The sequence below is a fragment of the Neomonachus schauinslandi genome, chromosome 6, assembly GCF_002201575.2.
Source record: "Neomonachus schauinslandi chromosome 6, ASM220157v2, whole genome shotgun sequence".
NCBI classification, from domain to species: Eukaryota; Metazoa; Chordata; class Mammalia; order Carnivora; family Phocidae; genus Neomonachus; species Neomonachus schauinslandi.
Genome location: NC_058408.1, coordinates 85,904,582 through 85,924,479, shown reverse-complemented (window position 1 = coordinate 85,924,479; position 19,898 = coordinate 85,904,582). Strand labels below are relative to the sequence as shown.

The window sequence follows — 19,898 nt, the reverse complement described above, 5'->3', positions numbered from 1 at the left end:
AATTGTGCGACAGTGATCTTTATGATTTTAAAAAATAGGGCTTTTAAAAATAGGTACTGTAAGCAGACTGAAATAGCGGTCTTAGGCATGAACCATTTAAGACCCTTTACGTTTTGCTGTACTCGAGAGAATTGTACTGATCACATTAGGCTCAGGAGATGTTTCAGCTCAGAAATGACATTTTCTCATAGCACTTTGATTTTAGAATTCTAAACCAGTACTTAATGTTGGTGGGTTTATTTCGAGCAAGCATAGCATCTGTCAGTTTCTTTCAAAAAATGCTTTCAGCTTTCAGCATTGCTGTGACATGCTTCTTGTGAAGAGAGAAACATTTTTGTATTTGATTCTTTAAGTCTGTGACTAGAAATCCAGAGTCCAGCCTTTTGCTAAAAAATGCAAAATAAAGCGTGGACACACAAAAAACCATTAATGTGACAAGTTTTTTGTCTCAGGATTTGTGATCAAGATTTTACATGGAACAGTCCTAGAATTTTAGAACTGAAGGTGATCAGTGTATGCTAAAGGATTTAGCATCCCATCATGTGCAGAGGTAGAATACGTTTTATCCCAAAAGGATGAATAATACTTTTGTCTCAACTCCACACGCCTAGACCACACTCGGGAGTCCGTAAGTGTTGCTCAGACCAATTGAAAGAAATTAAAAACGTGTAGTATTGAGTGCACTACAATTCTGGCCTACACACAGACTTCAGCATATTTAGGTGAATGGTTTGGTGAGCCAGAATTGAGCCCCTCCCTCTTAATTAAGAAGTATATGGAAGGTCCACACAGGTTCTCCTTAGAGCCTGGGCCCTCAGGGCCTAGAGTACCCACAAGGGAATGTGCATTTCACATTATCTGCGGTTTTGCTCTACTCACTGACCACGGTTCTGTGTCCTCTATTAGCTTTGTCTTTGGGTAAGTTCTCTTTGAGCCTAAACGGAAGAGGAAACGTCATCCTTAAAATACTAGCAGTAGTTACCTCGTAGGGTAGTTTTGTGGGTGAAATTAAATAGTACAGTTTTAAGCACAGCACACAGGTGGTGAATGCTGAGTAAGTTTCAGCCTCTGCTCTTCATGGTGGTGTGAGCCCCCGCCCCCGTCAGCTTTCGTGCAGTTCCGTCTGTAGAAATGACGTGATTGCTCACCTGGTTTGATTCTTTCCTTTTAAAAATGTTCTACTTCTCCTTCTTCTGGAGCAGCAGTGAAAATGATACCACTTTAATCTACAGTCTCTTCCAGTTCCAAGGGACTAGGTTAGGGATTCCCTAGACTATGAGAGAGCTGTCGTTTACAGAGCACGGGGTTTCCAGGTGGGCTTGTCACGTAAGACCTTGGGCAGGTCACCGAACCACTTTGGGCATGACCTGATCTTCAAGTCAGGACCTGGGAAGGACGATCTCTTCAGGTCCCTATCAGCTCTGGAAATGGAGTCCAAGTGTTCACCTTCTTTATCTTGATTACAGCTTTCCCTGTATGTTCCCTTCCCTGGTTAGTTTGCTTACAGTGAAAATTCCACCTGTTTGTTCTTTCTTTAGAAATACACCATAAGTATGGATTTTGTGAGAGCATTTGAACAGCAATGTGGATCACAGGCCAGTGTGAGAAGATTAAGAGCACATCCTGCCTATCACAGCTTCAATAATAAGTGGAATTTACCTGTTTATTTTCAAATAAGGTCAGTGATTTATTTCCTCCCCCCATCTCCAGTCTTCTGAAGTGGAATTTGAATACCAATTCAGGGTGTTGCTCCACTTAAGAGCCCTTTCTTTGAGATCATTGTACCACTCCTTGGGAAGCAGAATCTAAAATGGAAACATGCAAGAAGTGTCTTGATTGCCAAAGTTCTGGCTTGCACAACAGAAAAATAATTTCATAATTAGAGGGCTGAGAACACCAGCCTCGGACTGAGGTGGACATCAGGCCCAGCTCCATCCCCCCCAGCTCCACGCACACGACTAGTATGTCCTCATCCATCACACAGAGGCAGACAGGAGGGTCTCTGGAGCAGCACACTCCTTCCCTTTTCCCCTTCTCACCACCTGCCTCTGTCAAACAGCGGACCCGGCCCACATCTGTTGTTGGCTTCTCTGGACAGTTCCTTCCCCCAGAGAGAGTAGGGAGAAGCGCAGCCTTAAGTATGCTTTATATCTGGTTCCATCAATCAGTTTATGAGAATCCTAGTTGTTATTTTGGCTTTTCTTTATAATCTTTGATATTTGTTCTCTCTGTTCTGGAAAATGGTGACGCTTCTAACAGATGTCATGATGATAGCACTTACGTAAATAAGGCTTCTATAAACTATTTGGGGAAATTTGGGATAAACTCTTAGCAACGTATGTTCTGCTAGAAAAATAGATGAGATCAGGCATTTTAGCAGAGTTTCTTAAATGAGGTCATGGTAAGTTCCTTCACAGAATGACATTAACTAGAGTGTTCTAGATAGAATGGTCTGTAAAGAGTCGTAGGCTTTTTGTTTAAATCGCTGAGTGCTTTCATTATGATGCAGTCCTTTTCCCTGGAGTTCTGAGGGAAAATCACAGGGAAATATATTAAGGATTCGGTACCTTGATTATAATTGCTGGCCGTGATTGAGAATGTATATAATCATCTTCTGATAATGAAATCACAGTTATCAGAACGTTAGGGAGATGCCCTTTCTCATCTACACTGTGTTTTATGCTTAATTTGCCAAGGTCACATCACTGCGTAGCTTGTCTCTGAGTAGGAAATAAAGGATTTGTTCATCTAAGGTATTCATGGACCACACTGGAAGTAGTTGTTATAGGATAATCAAGATCAAGCCAGGGCAAGAAGCCCTTTTGATTCAGGGGCAGAATTTAAAATAGTGAAGCATTATGTCACAGTATAAGACTGCAGTAGAGAAGAGATGTCCACGTTTTACCATTTCTTCTGTAGTCCGTGTTTTAAGTTAGATTGCTTTAGACGCCCAGTACATCACATCACATCGTCCTGGCTACTGCCTCCAAACTCTCTTTCTAGTCGTTCCCCCAGATCCCGTGACCCCACATGTGTCGATCTGGCACTGTCACCCCACCTCCTGGACCCGCCCTCCTGGAGATCCAGGGGCTGTTTCAGCTAAGCTTGGGGCCGATCCAGGCTGGGCCCCACAGCAACAGCACAGCCTGCCTTCAGTTGGTTCTCACGGGGCTGGCAACTGAGCTGAAACTATGTTGAAAGTCAGCCAGTTCCCTAAAAGATTTTGTACCTTCACCAGATTTTAACATTAAGCATTCAAAGGGATTGGTTAACTTTTCTTTGTAAACTGTCTTACTTAAAATTTGTGAAATTTTTGGGGCGCCTGGGTGGCTCAGTCATTAAGCGTCTGCCTTCAGCTCAGGTCATGATCCCAGCGTCCTGGGATCGAGCCCCGCATCGGGCTTCCCGCTCCGCGGGAAGCCTGCCTCTGCCTCTGCCCCTCCCCCTGCCTGTGTTCCCTCTCTCGCTCTCTCTGTGTCAAATAAAAAAATAAAATCTTAAAAAAAAAAAAAATTTGTGAAATTTTTAAAAATGACGTTTGAGTTACAAAGTGTGGAGCTTGTATTCGATATGTTTGTTTTTCCATTTTAAAAATAAATTCAAGTAATACTTTGTAGGACTGTTCTGTTGATTTTTTGCCAGGTATCGAATTGTTTACTCTGAGGGATGACAGAAAGTTCCACAAACATGACTAGGGTCAGAGTTGTATTGTTATCTGATTCCCTTCAGGGTCACTTAAAGGAAGCTAAAAGCCAGTGGGGTGGTATGCTTTGACCTGTTTACAGGGAGAAATATTCATATTGCACCACTCTTGGGAACAGGTTTATGCTCCTGGTCTGACCATAGGCCTGCATCCCCATCATCTTAGGAAAAAAGGTAGCACTCCCAGCCAGCACCTTCTGGGAGCACACTTGTACCCCCATACTGTTCCTGATACCCTGCTGGGGCTGCCTTTCACTCGTTCTTAAAAGTGTATTACAAAGTAGCTTTAGGACTTAGTTTCTCATAGGAAGAAAATAAATGAAAATATGACCCAAATCGTGTCAAATTGTCATAAGCCAGTGGCTACCTAGAAACTGGTGTTAGCCCCTTAAACGCCAGAGGCGAAGTTGTAGATCCTTTTTAACTGAAATCTTTCTAGAACATTACATACTCCCAGAACGTTCACGGTATATACTGTATTTGGTACAGGCTGAACATAGTATATCTCCTCCTTAATGATGTGGAGTCTCTACAGCATTGACACACTTTCCCTTTACCCTCAAGTGTGCGTGTACACAAAGTAGAGATGTGTAGAGATGCGGCCTGCGACGTTTCTGATCCTGCCGAGCAGAGGGGGTGTCTCATTGCCGCATCGATTTTACATAAGCGCTTTTTGGATGCTTGCAGACCTGTAGCATGCATGGAGGAGTATGTCCAGAGACCCTCCCCAAGCCCAAATTTAAGAATTTAGAAACGTTTTATTTGGGGTTTGCCCTTGTTACAAATATTCTGGTAAGAGCAGAATGGCATCACATGTCCACGTGCAAACTACAGCACGGCTTCTCAAGTTTCACCAAAGTCACCTCTCACTTTTTGCTGTTTTGCAAAAAGAACTGTAACCTGTCCCTTCAATCCTGGAAGTTAGCTGCCCAGCAAAGCTGCGCGAGGGGCTGGTGCTGGGCTCCTGGCTGGGGAGGCACAGTTCTGTCAAGTGACCTGGGCAGTTGTACTTTCACGGGTCTTCCCACTTGGTCGCGCAGGCAAAGGGCTGTGTGAAGGCGGCGAGATGCCAGGGGTCCTGCTGTGTTTGGTTCTGGTACCTTCTCATACCTTCTCTGGTGCGTTCTCGTTGTTAGCATAAATGTACACATCATTTTGTGTCCTCTGTCTTTCCTTACTACTAAATTATATTTGCTCTTATTGCTGTGTAGCTTCAAGCCGACCTCTTTCCATACCACGTTCTAGAATGAATGTACCACACGTTACGTAACCATTGCCTTACTCGGGACCGTGGAACTGGCTTCTGGGTTTTCCCAGCTGTACACAGTGCCGGGTTAGCTCTCAGGCCTTTTCCCCGTCAGAGCTTACTCTGTATTTTGTATAGATTTTGGAAAAAGTGATTTGAGGGGCCTGAGGCTGAGACCTGGGGCCGGTGTGCTCTCCCCACTGCAGAGCACCCCTTCCGCCTTCACTGGGCGCAGGGTCACACCGCCCCCTTTAGCTGCCATTCTTGGGCTCGCCTCCTGGGCTCCCTTCTCTTGCCCCACCTTTCTGCCTGTCACATGTTTCCCCCTCCGTGCCCGTCATCGGCAGCTCCGTCTGACGTGCTGTTCTTTTCACCCTTCAGGCAGTTTCCTTCAGCTCCGTCTCTGAACTGCTTTTAAAAAGCACACACGTACTATAAACAAACCAAACTGCTCAATTAGGTGAATTAATCCTGAGCGTGTGTCAGAGTCGATTGCCATAGGGAACTGGCAGGTGACAGGAGCATACTGGGAAAGGTACGACAGGGGGAGTTAACACTGCCAGGAACCAGAATGCTCCCTGAGCAGCTAGTTTAAAAAATACACACTTTCGGGGCACCTGGGTGGCTCAGTCGTTAAGCGTCTGCCTTCGGCTCAGGTCATGATCCCAGGGTCCTGGGATCGAGCCCCGCATCTAGTTCCCTGCTCCGAGGGAAGCCTGCTTCTCCCTCTCCCACTCCCCCTGCTTATGTTCCCTCTCTCTGTGTGTCTCTCTCAAATAAGTAAATAAAATCTTTAAAAAAAAAAAAATACACACTTTCCTGTCACAAAGTCCTAAACATGTGCCCGCATCAGTTATTAAAACAGGAGTCGGGGACAGGAGGTCGCGATGGCCAGCGGGCCAGCTGAGACACAGGAGAACTGACCGGAAGCAGGGCGGACGCCGCAGAGCACAAGCGGCCAGCCGTTGTGCTAACTGGCTACCCTCAGTGGCTTTTCTCAAGCTTGCAAACAAAGATACAGAATACAGCCTCCCTGTTCCTTAGTTTGGGGACATTTACTCTGCTGTGATAGCGCGAATGGAGACGGAGTGGAGATACCCATAGTCTCCTGGCCGCAAGGGGACGGCACGAAGCCAGGCAGGTGGGACTTGCGGGCGTGGCTTCTTGATGGCAGCTTAATGGGCAGTTTGTTTAGTTTGAAAAACATGGGGTTAGTCGTGATTGCAGTCAGCTGCAAATAACAGAGAAACCCTCCATAATAGCGCCTGAATCAAGAGAAATGTATTCCTTGTTCAGTTAAAAAAAACGTTCGGGAGAATAGGCATTCTAGGGCTGGTTGGGCATCGCTAAGAGTGTCAGACTGAGGGACAAGCCAGTGGAGGAAGTCCCTGGTCCTCGGGAAGGAGGGAGAACAGGTAGGGAAGGGCATCTAGCAGCTGCATAAACCCTAACCTGTGCTCTTGTTTTTATCTCAGATTCAGAGAAATCGCAGGATCCTTAGAAGCAGCACTTACAGATGTACTGGAGGACGCTCCAGGTAACTTCCTGAAAGTGATCAATGGCAGGATGTCACTGAGTGAGTGACTGAAGCTCAGCCAGTCACCTAGACCGTCCCATTCTTGGGGTACTTGCACCTTGTCCTGTCATATAGTAGGTTAGACCTTAAAGACCTAACTCAACCTCTCTCTCTTTTTTTTTAAAGAGGCTAAAAGAAATCAGATTTTTATAGAGCTTCATTCTTTGTAGATGTGGTAAAAATAATGGGATGTTGCTGCAGCAGTAAAAAAGAAGGAAATCTTGCCATTTGCAAGGACCTGGATGGACCTAGAGAGTATTATGCTAAGTGAATTAAGTCAGTCAGAGAAAGACAGATACCATATGATTTCATTCATGTGGAATTTAAGAAACAAAACAAGCGAGCAAAGGGAACAAAAGAGACAAACCAAGAAACAGACTCTTAACCGTAGACAACAAACTGATGGTCACAGAGGGGAGGGGGGAAGAGGGAAATAGGTGATGAGGATTAAGAGGACACTTACATGATGAGCACTGAGTAATGTACAGAGTTGTTGAATCACTATTGTACGCCTGAAACCAATACAACACTGTATGTTAACTACACTGGAATTAAAATTAAAAAAATTTTTTTTTAATATTTTATTTATTTGTCAGAGAGAGGGACAGAGTGAGCACAAGCAGGGGGAGAGGCAGAGGAAGAGGGAGAAGAAGGCTCCCTGCTGAGCAAGGAGCCCAACTTAGGACTCAATCCCAGGACCCCAGGATCATGACCTGAGCTGAAGGCAGATTCTTAACCGGCTGAGCCACCCAGGCGTCCCTAAAATAAAATTAAAACAAAAAACAAAACAACAACAACAAAATGCTTTAAGAATATAGGAAACAGACCTTATTTTTGTTTCTGAATAGAACATGGCAGGGGGATTAGCCCCTGGTGATCAGCTCTTTGTATAGCAAACTGGCTTCCATCTGCTTTCATCCCAGGCAGAGGTAAAACATCAGGATGGCCCTTCCCTCCTGGGGGATGATTCACAGCTGGGCTTCCTGCCCCAGGCCTCCAGAGCCCTTGGCCTCCATCCTGGGATAGTGAGCAGGTGACAGTGGTTGGTGGGTTCCAGACATGCTTGCTTTCCTCAACAGCCTCATTAATCTCGTGTCATGTAGTCATTCCCGGTGGCCACTCACATACTGTACGGCTGTTTCTGTAGCCACACAGATCTCTAGGCTGCCCCGGGAGACTTCTGCTCGTTTCTAGGTGGCTAAGTCGGCGTGGACTGTGCGGTTTTAGCCTCAGAGTTGGTCTTCACCTGTCTTTGCCAAACATGGTCACATGTAATTGACTTCCTGTATATGAGTAGTGTTCAGGTAGAGGAACAGAAGAGCAGACAAATGAAACAGGACAAATTCAAAACCAAAGTCGAAACCCTCGCTAGTGACCGCCACTCCCTGCTTACGTTTATTGATGTGGTATAAAATACCTATTAACTGATGATTTCTGAATGCTGTCTGTGTTGAATAATTATCAAACACCTGGGAGGGGGAATTGTGTAAAATGAGAAAACGCATTGCCACGGAAGCTGTGGTAGCGTGGCTGGATTATGGCCACTTTCTTCACTCCTGAATTACACGTTGAAAATACTCGAATTGAGCCCTGAGTTGCCTGCGATTCTTTCCGTGTCTGTTTCCTCTTGCAGCTGGCAGTTCGTTTTGCCTCTTGGCTTCGCACAGGACGTGGGGCAGCCTGCAGAGGTGCTGGTCAGACGAGATGTTCTTGCCGGTTCTGGTGCCTCGTCTGTGGAGGCTCACGCTGCAGGTCCTGGCTCGATACTCCGTGTTCGTCAGTGAGGTGAGGGCTGGCCGCGCCGTTCCTCTGGAGCCGAGCTGTCAGGAGTGCCCAACACCCAGCGCTGAACGTGCTCAAATTTTACAAGGCCCTGTTGTCATGAGAGGTTAACCTGGAGGACGACAGTAGGCACATTTCTCCAGTTCGTAGCCAGTGGTTGTTTCCTTTTCCCTTTGCCTTTATGGCTGTTTACGATCCCATACTCAGCGCTTCGTCTTGTGGGAAAGCGAGCTCGTTTTCCCTCCTCAAAGCCAGAATCTTTGAGGTGCCTCCAAATTAAAACAAAGATCCCCATTTTAATGAAAAGGCATAGAAATAAAAATACACGCATTTTAATCGTATTTGGAAGTTTAAAAAAATCATACGACTGTCGAGATTAAAAGGTAGGAAAATTAATGAACCTTTCTTTCATTTCAAAATATCCTACTTTCTTCCTTGTCAGGTAGTTGAATATATTGAATATCTACATGCCTATGAAGATTTATTAGGTATTGTGCATAAAGCGTTCGTACAGCTCAGTGCTGAGCTCACTCAGTGTGAGCAGGCCCCACACCAGCATCTCGGTCTCAGAGAGGCCCTTCTTCCTGGACAGTCTCAGGTGACAGACAGACATGCAGCTGGTTCATTGTGTGTGATGAGTATGAAAAGAGGCGTAGGCATGTGTTGGCTCTCAGAAGGACCCCACAAAGAAGCCTCATGTATGGGAAGGAATACAGTCCTAGATGGAGTAGAAGATGAGCATGTCGTGGTGTTGCTGAGTGTTCCAATGGAAGGAGCACAGGCTTTAGTCAGAATCCAACTGAGGTGCTGCCACTTTTATATTTTGTGACCTTGGGAAAATTAGCCCTAGGAGTCCCAAATTCTTCATCTGTAAAATGGGAAAACAGCTTCTATATGTGGTTGTGAGGAATAAGGAGATATTTGTTGACCAACCAATTGCTGACAAAAATGTCTGGCAGATCCTGGGAGCTCAGTGGAAGCTAGTTTTCTTTTTCCCTTTTGCCTTCCTCTGCTCAGAAGGGTCTTAGCAGACCACCCTGCCCATCAGGCTGTTTCTGAAGACCACTGTGCAGTCGGTTCTGGCAGCACAGAGGGGTTGGTGAGATTCTTCAGTTAGGTCTGAGTCGGCTGCCTGTTGCATTCTTACCAGCCAGTAATTCTTACGTCTCTAATAAATTATTTTGCCTTGAACATTCATTATTCCATTTTTTTCTTGATGCCAGGGTACTTCTCTCTGGTTTTTCCCTTGTAACAATACATGATACAAGTAACACTTTTCATTTGTATTATTTGAAGCATAATGAGGCTTAGATTTTGGTTTTTTTATTCTTACTAATTATAATGATAAAGTTCCCAAGCACACTTGGTAAATGATTTACCTAATAGAGTTAATGATTTTTTTTTTTTAATTGTGATGTTCCAGAAATTAATTTTCGTTCAGTTTAGGGACCTATTTTATTTTTATTTTTTTAAAGATTTTATTTATTTATTTATTTGAGAGAGAGACAGAGACAGAGAAACAGCATGAGAGAGGAGAGGGTCAGAGGGAGAAGCAGGCTCCCCGCTGAGCCGGGAGCCCGATGTGGGACTCGATCCCAGGACTCCGGGATCATGACCTGAGCCGAAGGCAGTCGCTTAACCAACTGAGCCACCCAGGTGCCCGGGACCTATTTTATTTTTGCCAGTTACTTTTTATCACCGGAAGTTAGACACAGGCTTAAGGAGGATAAGTACATGTGGGATTGTAGCTTGACCTCGTTTCTCCTTGTTGTGCTTCCATTGGTAGTAGTGAATACTTTGTAGATAGCTATCACTTTAGGTGAGTTGTTGACCCACAAAAACGAAAGCTCAGAGATACTGCTAGTGGAAAAATAATCATTGAAATGGTTTTTCAGCTTTTACTCAGGCCCATCTCTAATGAAAGTGCCAAGGATATTAAAAAGCCTTTGGTAACTGGTAGCAAAGACCCTTCAGTTACCCAAGGAAATGGTGAAGACCAAGGAAGTGCCCCTTCGGAAACAAAGCCCGTGGTCTCCATTTCCAGTACGCAACTTGTATATGTGGTCGCAGACCTGGACAAGCTTCAGGAGCAGGTAGGCCTGTGTCCCGGAAGAATCCCAGGTGCTCGCTTCAGTGTTGCCACAGAAAGCAGTGCGTGCAAAGATCTGGTGCCATTTGGCCTCGTGGGGCTTAGAATCGTGGAGCCCGAGGGTACCTCGAGAGAACGTGTTTGTCTGCCCTCCGAGGTGTCTCTCTAGCGTCCCCCCCCCGCCCCAGGTGGGCTCTCTTCCTCCTTGCTTACCAGTCGTGTCGCGAACTGTGTGAACCTGGGGCCTCTGCCTCCTTTCTGGTGGCGCTGTCACGAGCCCCGAGCGAGCCTTGCTCCACAGTTCGCTAGCTCTGCGTACTCCGTGCACCATGATCGCTAACGGGTTGGAGCTTAATTGTCTCCACCCCACTTGACCACATACTTCGTCAGCTGTACTTTGAAAGTGCTCAACTGTTAAAACTTCTCCCTCTGTTTTCCCTGGATAGGGGTCCATGTTTGGGGCCTTTATCATTAATTAAGAGGGCTTTTTGGGCCGAATTTGTGTTTGAGTGCTCTGGTACTTAATTCTGCTTTCCTCCGTTTTAAATATTTTGTGGTGCTTGAACAAATATGTGTTTTGAGCAAAAACATGGTCTTCATTGTAAGCTTGTTTTGGTAATGGTTTTCATATTCCCTGGGCCTGTTAATAGCTGTGCCCTGGCTGTTTCCCGTGTTGTTGGCTTCTGTTATTGTGAAAGCGTTAGGAGTTTTACTTTCTTCTGATGAAAATGACAGAAAGTTCTGAGTTTAGTTTCATCATTCATTAACAATATTTTAGAGTTTATAGATGCAAATAGAATTGCCTCTTCCTTTGATTTATAAAAAGTAACTGAATATATAAAGTGCATATTTATTTCAGCTTCCAGAACTCTTGGAAACAATCAAGCCAAAACTTGAAATGATTGGCTTTAAGAATTTTTCTTCTATCTCAGGTAAAAATCAATCTTTAGACTCAGCAAATCTTTGGGTAAGAAATAATTTAAAATAAAACTTTAGAGACTGTAGGATATATTTAGCCTTTTCTTCTTTAGTTGTAAATCCTTGGTTGTTTCTATATTCTCTGTTCTGAGATTTTAACTTCTCTGAGATACTTTGTTTAATTCTAATGATTTGATTTGATTTACTGTCGTACACTCTCTAAATACTATGACACTGTCTAAATTAAGATTCACATCTGGGCCTGAGTAAGTGGTTACATTCAATCTTTATGTCTCAACAGCAGCCCTGGAGGACTCCCAGACGTCTCTGGCAGCCTGTGTTCCTGCTTTGAGTAACAGGATCATCCAAGACTTAAGTGAGTCTTGCTTCAGTTACCTGAAAAGTGCCCTGGAGGTCCCTAGGCTTTACCGAAGAACCAATAAGGTCAGCACCACTCACTGAAAAGAATTTTGAGGTGGGGAAATATATAGCAGGAAAGCCACTGAGGGAGGGAGTGGTTGAGCAAGACCCAGAGAGAGGTTCCCAGGGATAGCCTGAGGCCGACCTAATCGGCCTCATCCAAAGAATCTCTGTTTGTGAGAAGGGGATCCCACGGGTGGATGGTTATGGTCAGCTGCTTTGGGAATTGGACTCAGACAGTATGGACTTGTCTGGATTCCTTTGGCCTTAAGGAAAGATAGTTGTTTCAAAAGAAAGCATTTTAATAAAATATCTTTAACTCCTATACTCTTTTGGTCTTACTATCTTATATTTGAAAAAAATTGAATTTACCTTTGTTCCCTTCATATTGTCCTAGCAAGTACCTGCCTTCTCCCATTCTTTAACTTGATAAAAAGCTGCATTAAGAATATGGAAAGCATTTATGAGATGGAAAAGCATGCACACACACTGGTGTTCAAAGTCGAATTCTCCTGTTGTCACACTTTAGAGAATGGCAATTTGGGGACTTCATTTTGACCAGTGGTTTAGTTTCCCCTCCTGAACTCTTATTTTCAGGCATTTATATGCTTGTTTCCTTCTTGCTACGTGTCACTTAATTTTCCATCGAATTTTCTTTTTTCACAGTTGTAGAGTTGGATGTTAGGCAGTTTACTACTAAAATTATTTTCAAGAACTATGAAAATTTCCTAAGATGTTGTGCTGTTTTGGAATGTCCCTGGAGCTCCTGCCACACGTCCCTGGTTTAGGGCAGCCTCTGTGTGTGCGAAGCGTGGGCGTTTTGTGTTGCCCTTCCCATCTGACTCGGCGTTCTGGAGGCAGTGAGGGCTGAACTGAGCTGGAGCAAATCTCCTTTGTGGTTATTCTTCTCCTTTTAAAATCTGGGGTGTGCGATAGGATTGCTGCTTCCAGCAAGAGTACTTTGTCTCCTGATTTTCTCTTTCTGGTCTGACTTGAAACTCCCACTTCAAAGTGGGAGAGAGAGACCTATTTTATATTCCCAAATACATTAATTTTCTTTTAGTAACCTACCAACTTTCCCTGTTTGTTCAATACAATGTTAATATATTTACCAGGTGCTTGTCGGTCAGATACTCTCATTTGTTCCTCTATAAAGTGAATGCCAGTGTCCTTGTTTGCAGATGAAGAAACTAAAACTAAGGAAAGCCAAATTACTCACCCTAGATCCTTGCTTCTCGGTCTGTCGACCTGCAGCATTAGCATCACCTGGTGGGAGCTCGTTAGAAATGCACAGTCTAGAACACAGCTCTCCCCCAACCCCCGTCCGCCCCGGTGCATACTTCAGTGCTTGTTCTCTTTCTCTCTCTGTCTCTGGCTCTAAACATGATTTTCCCTTGCTTTACTCCATTTGACCCCATCTGTTCTCCAGGTATCTTTCTGTAGACAACATTAGTGCTTTTGGGGAGGGAGGGAGTTTGTACGTGTCTCAAAACCAGTACGTCAGTAGCGTCTCTTTGAAGTTTGAGTAACTTACTCTGTTCTTTTCTGTTTATTTTTTTAACCCCTACCGTCATTATTCCAGGAGGTCCCAACAACAGCCTCCTCTTATGTGGACAGTGCTCTGAAGCCATTTGACCAGCTTCAGAGGGGGCACAAGGATAAGCTCAAACGGGCAATAATTCAGCAGTGGCTAGAAGGCGCACTTTCTGAGAGCACTCATAAGTAAGTACCTGAGAAGTAGGTTATTCCAGGCGTTCTTAGACAAGCCCTGAGTCAGAGACCACTGAGGCCACAGGAGGGTTGCATGTGGACAAGGTGGTGAGCCCATCAAATAAGTGTGTTGCTGGACGAGTTGGGCGTAGGCACTCAGTCCTTCCTGTGTTGATGGTGGAGCTGTGCTCCCTCCACTCGCCCTGCACCCAGAGCACGTCGGGCCGCCTGCCTCCACCTAGACCGCCTCCCGGCTTCCCCGGGGCTCACACTGGTCCTGTACCTCTCTGGGCACGCCCGGGCTTTGCTGTCCGTGATGCGCCTCCTGCAGGCCTCTTTCTGCAAGTCCAGGCTTACTTTTTCTTTGAAGATCCTTTCTCTCCTCAGCTGTGACCAAAATGGCTCTGATCACGCCACGTAATAATCAAAGGCTCGTACTGGTGAGACCACCGCGGTCTAGAAGAGAAAACATACATTCAGAAGTAGCATTACAGTGGATAAGTGTTCCATGTCTAAAACCTTGCAGCCCTTGAAAGTATAAGGAGGTCTTCAACATCCCTGTGGTTCAGTGTCTCCTCGTTTCTCATTTAATCAACTCTTCCCCAAATGCCAGCATTGAGTTATGTCAAAAGTATATTATTCAGTTTTATTATTGAATTTTGTTTATTTTGCAATAGTATTTGATTTATTTCAGTTGCTTCTGAATTAAGTGACATTTGTGGGTTAATTTAGAGCATAACAATGGGTTACAGTATTGCTTTTGTGGGCAAATACATTCCAAGTGCCAAGTAACCAGCTTGTAAACAAAGTTTTGAAATGCAACTCATTTATAATTTGCAAATTTTATTGAGAATATTGTGAAGGTAATTAGTTTTATTTAAAAATCTAAATGCTTCCATTCTTTAAAAGATGAACTGTTTCTAGAACTGACCATAAATGAATCTGTTACTTGCACTTGGGGAATGAGCTCCAGATGTTCATCCTTCAAGTAAGAAAGACCATCTGGCTCACAATTTCCTCTTAGTGTTCGGGAGTAAAATTGTACACAAAGTCCATGTACATATTTCTTCAGTTCTGAGGGAATGCAGTGCTAGAGAGTCAAGACCCGCCCTTTGGGGGCTCCTGGGTGGCTCAGTCAGTTAAGTACCTGCCTTCGGCTCAGGTCGTGATCCCCAGGTCCTGGATCGCGTCCCACATTGGGCTCCCTGTTCAGCGGGAAGCCTGCTTCTCCCTCTCCCTCTGCCCCTCCCCCTGCTTGTGTGCGCGCTCTCTCTCTGTGTCAAAAAAAAAATAAATCTTAAGAAAAAAAAAACCTATTTCTTTTCAGTCTTAAAAAACATTGATAAAATTACCATGGCTGTTTTTTTTTTTTTAATTGGGAATGAATTTTTGTCTTAAAAGTCTCTTGTTTTGGGCGCCTGGGTGGCTCAGTTGGTTAAGCGACTGCCTTCGGCTCAGGTCATGATCCTGGAGTCCTGGGATCGAGTCCCGCATCGGGCTCCCTGCTCGGCAGGGAGTCTGCTTCTCCCTCTGACCCTCCTCCCTCTCCTGCTCTCTGTCTCTCATTCTCTCTCTCTCAAATAAATAAATAAAATCTTTAAAAAAAAAAAAAGTCTCTTGTTTTGGTCCACAAAGCCAGTTCATCTGTTTGGGGATATACACAAACACTTCGGTCTCACCAGTGAGTGTGTCTCATGCCCCAGGTATTACGAAACCGTGTCAGACGTTCTGAGCTCGGTGAGGAAAATGGAGGAGAGCCTGAAAAGGCTGAAGCAAGCCAGGAAAAGCAGTCCCGCCAACCCCATCGGTCCCAGTGGCGGCGGCATGAGCGATGATGACAAAATCAGGCTGCAGTTGGCCTTGGATGTGGAGTACTTGGGAGAGCAGGTAAGCCCCAAGCCATCATCAGCCCGGTGCATCTGACGAGAGTTCTGCGGGCCCAGCGGTCTCTTGGCGGCTCACCTGAACCCACACGTGTTGCCGAGGGGGCGGGGGGTATCCACTCCTGGGGCTGGAAGAGTGGGTCAGGGCCCCAGAATACCCGAAGGAAAAGGATGTGCATAACCAAATACTAAAAATTGACAGTTGAGGTCTGACCACCTCTGCTTGGCTCAGGGGCGCTCGTGTTCATGAGGCCCACTCGAGTGTGAGCTCACAGATGGAGATGGTGTCCTATTTGTCTACCTCCTGGAAAGTGCCCAAGACGTGATCGGGTGGTTAGAATAACTAGAAAAGCATTAGCCCATGGATTTCTCATTGTGGCCCTCGAGAAATCATCTGAGCCTAACTTCTTGGCTTCCCTGGCTGAGTTTTCTGTTTTCCATCAAACACAGGTTTTAGAGTCAGAGCGGATGGATGAGTATTACTGTACATAATGTCACTTAGGAGGCAGATACGGGTTCTGTGCCAGGCCTCTGTTCACACTGAGGTGACTTGCTCAAGGATTGTGAAACTCCTCGCCCTTGAGAAGCTGGCTTTCTAAACTGTTCAGGTTCTCTGTATAGCACAGGTCCTCCAGGAAGGTCTTTTGCTAGAGGAAAAGAAGGGAGATCCTGAAATCTCCATCAGGAGATGCTCGGCTTTCTAGCTCACTGAGGACTCTTGCACATCAGGGTCATCACTGGAGATCCCCATTTTGCTGCTTTGAGGCGAATTTAGAGATTCATTCTGGCAGAAGTCCATTGCCCTGTTTCTTTATTTCACAAGAGAAACTTAGAGTCTTTTTATAAGCAAGACAATTTGTTAGAGCAAAATGAAGAACAAAGAAGCCAAAGAAAGAAGGGGAGGGGTGGGGGGTAGCAGCAGGGGGACGAATAGAAATGGCACTGTCCCCAGGATGAGCGGCAACGTGCCAACAGATGCTATATACTTGGTGTGGATTTGTCCAGGTTTCCCTGTGCGTGTGTGTGTGGTGTTTGTTGCTGCTGTTAACAAAAGCGGGGACACGGTATGCCACGACTCAGTTACCACAGTAATCCACGGTGCTCGCTCTGCCACAGCGTCTGCAGCTCATCAGGTTCTGAGAAAAGGTTGTTGGTGGTGTGTGAAGAAATGAAGAGCTCAGGCCAATGCTTTTTTGAAAACTCGCCACTTAACAGTCCACTTTATTCTTCTTTTTGTGTGAATTTTCTTTTGCAGTGCACAAAAGAGGCTCTTATGCCTGGTAAGAGCCTGGTGTGACAGACTGAGATAAATGAACATTCTGGCTCTTTAGAATGCTAAGTGTTTAATCCCAAAAAGTGAAGCCTGACCATGAGTCAGTCCTTTGCTGTGAAGGGAAAAATTCTCTACCAGTGTTTGGGGAGCGCCCTTTTTCTGGGTTCGTAGAGGCTGGGGGTGGATATTCTGAGTGTCCTGTATAAGGGTCTTTTGTTTGCATTCAGCTGAAACCGAGGGGCCTTTATTCGCTCTCATGGCCTTTGCAGATACAAAAGATGGGCCTGGCAACAAAGGACATAAAGAGCTTCCCCGCCCTTGCAGAGCTGGTTGCCGCCGCCAAGGACCAGGCAACGGCAGAACAGCCCTGAGCATCTTGGAAGAGCCCGTGGGAAGAGGAGAGTTGGACGTCGAGCCTGAGGGGAAGAAAGTGGCTCTGTCCTCCTTCCAAGTCTCCGTGTTCCAGAAGTGCTTCTGCCGTGTCTCCAGCAACACGCCAATGCAGCTTCTCTCCGCCCACTTGGGTCCCCTGTCACCCAGAACAGAACACAGAAGCCTTTTTCCGTTGTACGGAAGATTGTTTTTAAGACACTTCAAACTTTCTACTATAGTTTACAGAGCAAATTATTTTATTTTTATTGTAAATCTTAGCGTGGAAGAGCCGATTTCTACAATATGATTAGAGTAAATAGAGATGTGTGGCTACGGAAAGTAGGCCCCCTGGCCCTTCAGTGGGAGGTGCGCACCTGCAGGGGTGATCACGCTGGAGGGCTCGCCCTCCCCTACCGGGGCCGTGACCGTGCGCAGGGGATGCTCTGAGAGAGGCGGGGCGGGGGGGGTGCTCCTCTGTTCTCCCACTGGGTGTTCAGCGAGAGTGCTTCCGGTCACGGCATCGCTCCCGGCGGAGCTGGAACCAGGAGGCAAGACGTATTCCTGAATAAAAGACGTGTCTGCCAAAAGCGCATGTGGTTTTTATTTGTGGATCGAGCGCAGGTTAAGTGGTGCTCCTCCCCGGTGCCCTGTGGGGCGTGTGTCCTCAAGGGCACCTGCCTCCCCAGCGCTCAGCCGTGGGGCCTGCCGGTGGAAACCTCCTGCAGGGGTGGAAGGTGACAAGGCCACGGGGCCCCATGTGTCGGGAGGGAGAGGCTGCAGGGGTGTCCGGAAGCAGGACCACCCCGCGAAGGCGGGCGTACTTCTCCCTCTAGCTCGAGATCCGTTGCATCTCAGCATCTCCTTTGTTCAAAGGTCGGCCCCGGGGAGAGAAAGGAAGAGGGTAAGAGGCAATTAATTAAGAAAGCAGGTCTGTGAGCTAGCAGGAACTTTTTTGTCTTTAGTGCAGTGATGAGGCAGAGCTCAAGAAGTAGGGGGCATGAGAGGAACCCCAGTAAAAGCGGCAAGACCAGCAGCGAGGGCAGCCGGAGCTCCGGGCCGCACGTCCCCCAGCACTTGCAGCCGTGTGGCTCCCCCTGTGTGCAGGGCCTGCGTCTGCGCATGCTGGCCTTAGCTGCGAGCGCCCACCCTGCCCTGGCTGGAGCGGGCTCCGAGCAGACGGGATAGGGAGTGCGGTCGGACACAGCCCGGTGGGTGAGAGAGCAGAGGGGACTCAGCATCAGGGTGGGACCTCGCATGGCCGCGGGAGCTGGCTCAGCTGTCTACACGGGCTGTTGCCTCTGGGCCGTTGCCTCTGCGCCGTGCTGGGCCCCCAGGCCACAGGGGGCGGTCGGGAAGGCAAGCTGGATGGGAAGTGAGAGAGAGCAAGGCTGACCAGTGGAGATAAACCAGCACCCACGTTTGTCTCTTGCTGCCTCCAGACCCCAAGTTCCGTGAGGGGGGCCTGCAGAAGTTGTGCTTTCTCGAAGCTGCACACGCCACTGGGAGCCGAAGGAGATCCAGCGGTGGCCCTGCCACCCCTATGCCTGCAGCGAGCCTGCAGCTTCACGGGACCTGTGTGAGCCGCCACGGTGGCCGGCCCTGCACTCGCCTCTGCGTGTAAACTTATGCCCTTGTGGGTAACGCCAACCTCCCACCACGGCCAGCCTCCCATCCCTGCCAGGCTGACAAGATCTGCCTGCCTGCCGACGATCTGCTCAGTGGCCCAGCGCTAGTCAACACCAGCCTCAGTGTGTCCCCTCTGCCTGGCTGCTTTGCCTTTCTCATCTGTTTCAAAACGTGGTTGACAGGGATACAACGTATTTAGCCCTTCCAACTCCACATTATCCCCATAATGCAGATGAGGAAACAGAAATTAAGGAGTTAAGATAACTAATAAGCAGAATTTAAACCCAGGCAAGATAGTTCCAGAGTCCAGTTTGTTCACCGCTGGGGTAATTGTCCCTCCCTAATATGAGCATCGGAACAGAGAAGCTGATATTCCAGGATTGGGGCCCCAGGCTCGGCCTGGGTTCAGTAACCCCATGTTCTGGGCTCACAGCTACACGCTTGGGGTCCCTGATACCGATTTCTAGGCTGAAGAAACAATCTGTAGTAAAAAGCAGAAAGTTCCAGAACGCTTATCCCTGGCTTCCCCAGAATGTCTCGGTCATTTACTGTGTGTTGTTAGTTAGCTTTGCCTTGAAGAATCGTAACTAAACAAAATTTAAGGACGAAGCAATACCTTTTTACACTAAAACTAGAATTATTTTCTACTTTAGAACGTTAGAGTCAAAAAGCCGTCTCAACACAAGACGTCTCTTTGGCCAATGGGACGTATGCCAGGGAGGCCTTGCACGAGTCGGTGGGGGGCTCCCTGTCGTTCAGGGACCCCGGCTGCCTGCCAGTTGCCACCTCCATCCTGTGGCTTCCACATTCCCCGAGGGTGACTTCCTGTGTTGGTTCCCTGTGCCAATTATCTCAAATGTGGTGGCTTAAAACGACAGAATTCTGTTATTGTTCTGAAGGCAGAAGTCCAAACACAGGTGTCGGCGGGGTCCCACCTCTGAGGGCTCTACGGACACAGTCCTCCTTACCTTTCCCACCTCGACTCACGTTAGCACAACTCAGTCTCTGCCTCCCTCTTCCCATGGCCTTCTGCTCTTCCCTTTCAAGAACCCTGTCCTTGGATTTAGGATCCACCTGCTTAATCCGGGAAGATCTCATCATGAGATCCCAAACTTCATTGTGTTCGCGAAGGTCCCTTTGCCACGTAAGGTCACTGGGCACCAGGCACAGGTTCCAGGGCTTCGGATGTGGGCAGACCTTCTGGGGGCCACCATTCGGTCTCCTCCTCTGCTGCAGCCAACTGGGAAAGGAAAAGCACATTAAGGGCCACGCCAGGGGGTGGTGGCCCCGCATGGGAGAGC

At 46.9% G+C, this 19,898-nt stretch overlaps 1 protein-coding gene across 2 annotated transcripts in view; it reads left to right on the top strand.

Moving 5' to 3' along the window:
- COG2 (component of oligomeric golgi complex 2) overlaps positions 1-17,449 on the top strand; it is a 50,795-nt gene extending 33,346 nt beyond the window's left edge. Inside the window, exons 10-18 of one of the 2 annotated variants that reach the window (XM_044916467.1) lie at positions 1,539-1,678; positions 6,424-6,485; positions 8,158-8,309; positions 10,202-10,399; positions 11,255-11,327; positions 11,618-11,757; positions 13,316-13,455; positions 15,147-15,330; positions 16,869-17,449. In XM_044916467.1, the coding sequence (XP_044772402.1) occupies positions 1,539-1,678; positions 6,424-6,485; positions 8,158-8,309; positions 10,202-10,399; positions 11,255-11,327; positions 11,618-11,757; positions 13,316-13,455; positions 15,147-15,330; positions 16,869-16,970 (1,191 nt within the window). In that variant the 3' untranslated portion in view covers positions 16,971-17,449. Of the gene's footprint in view, positions 1-1,538; positions 1,679-6,423; positions 6,486-8,157; positions 8,310-10,201; positions 10,400-11,254; positions 11,328-11,614; positions 11,758-13,315; positions 13,456-15,146; positions 15,331-16,868 lie in introns of both variants that reach the window. The other variant, XM_021696059.2, reaches the window with a different exon arrangement.
- The last annotated feature ends 2,449 nt before the right edge of the window (positions 17,450-19,898 follow it).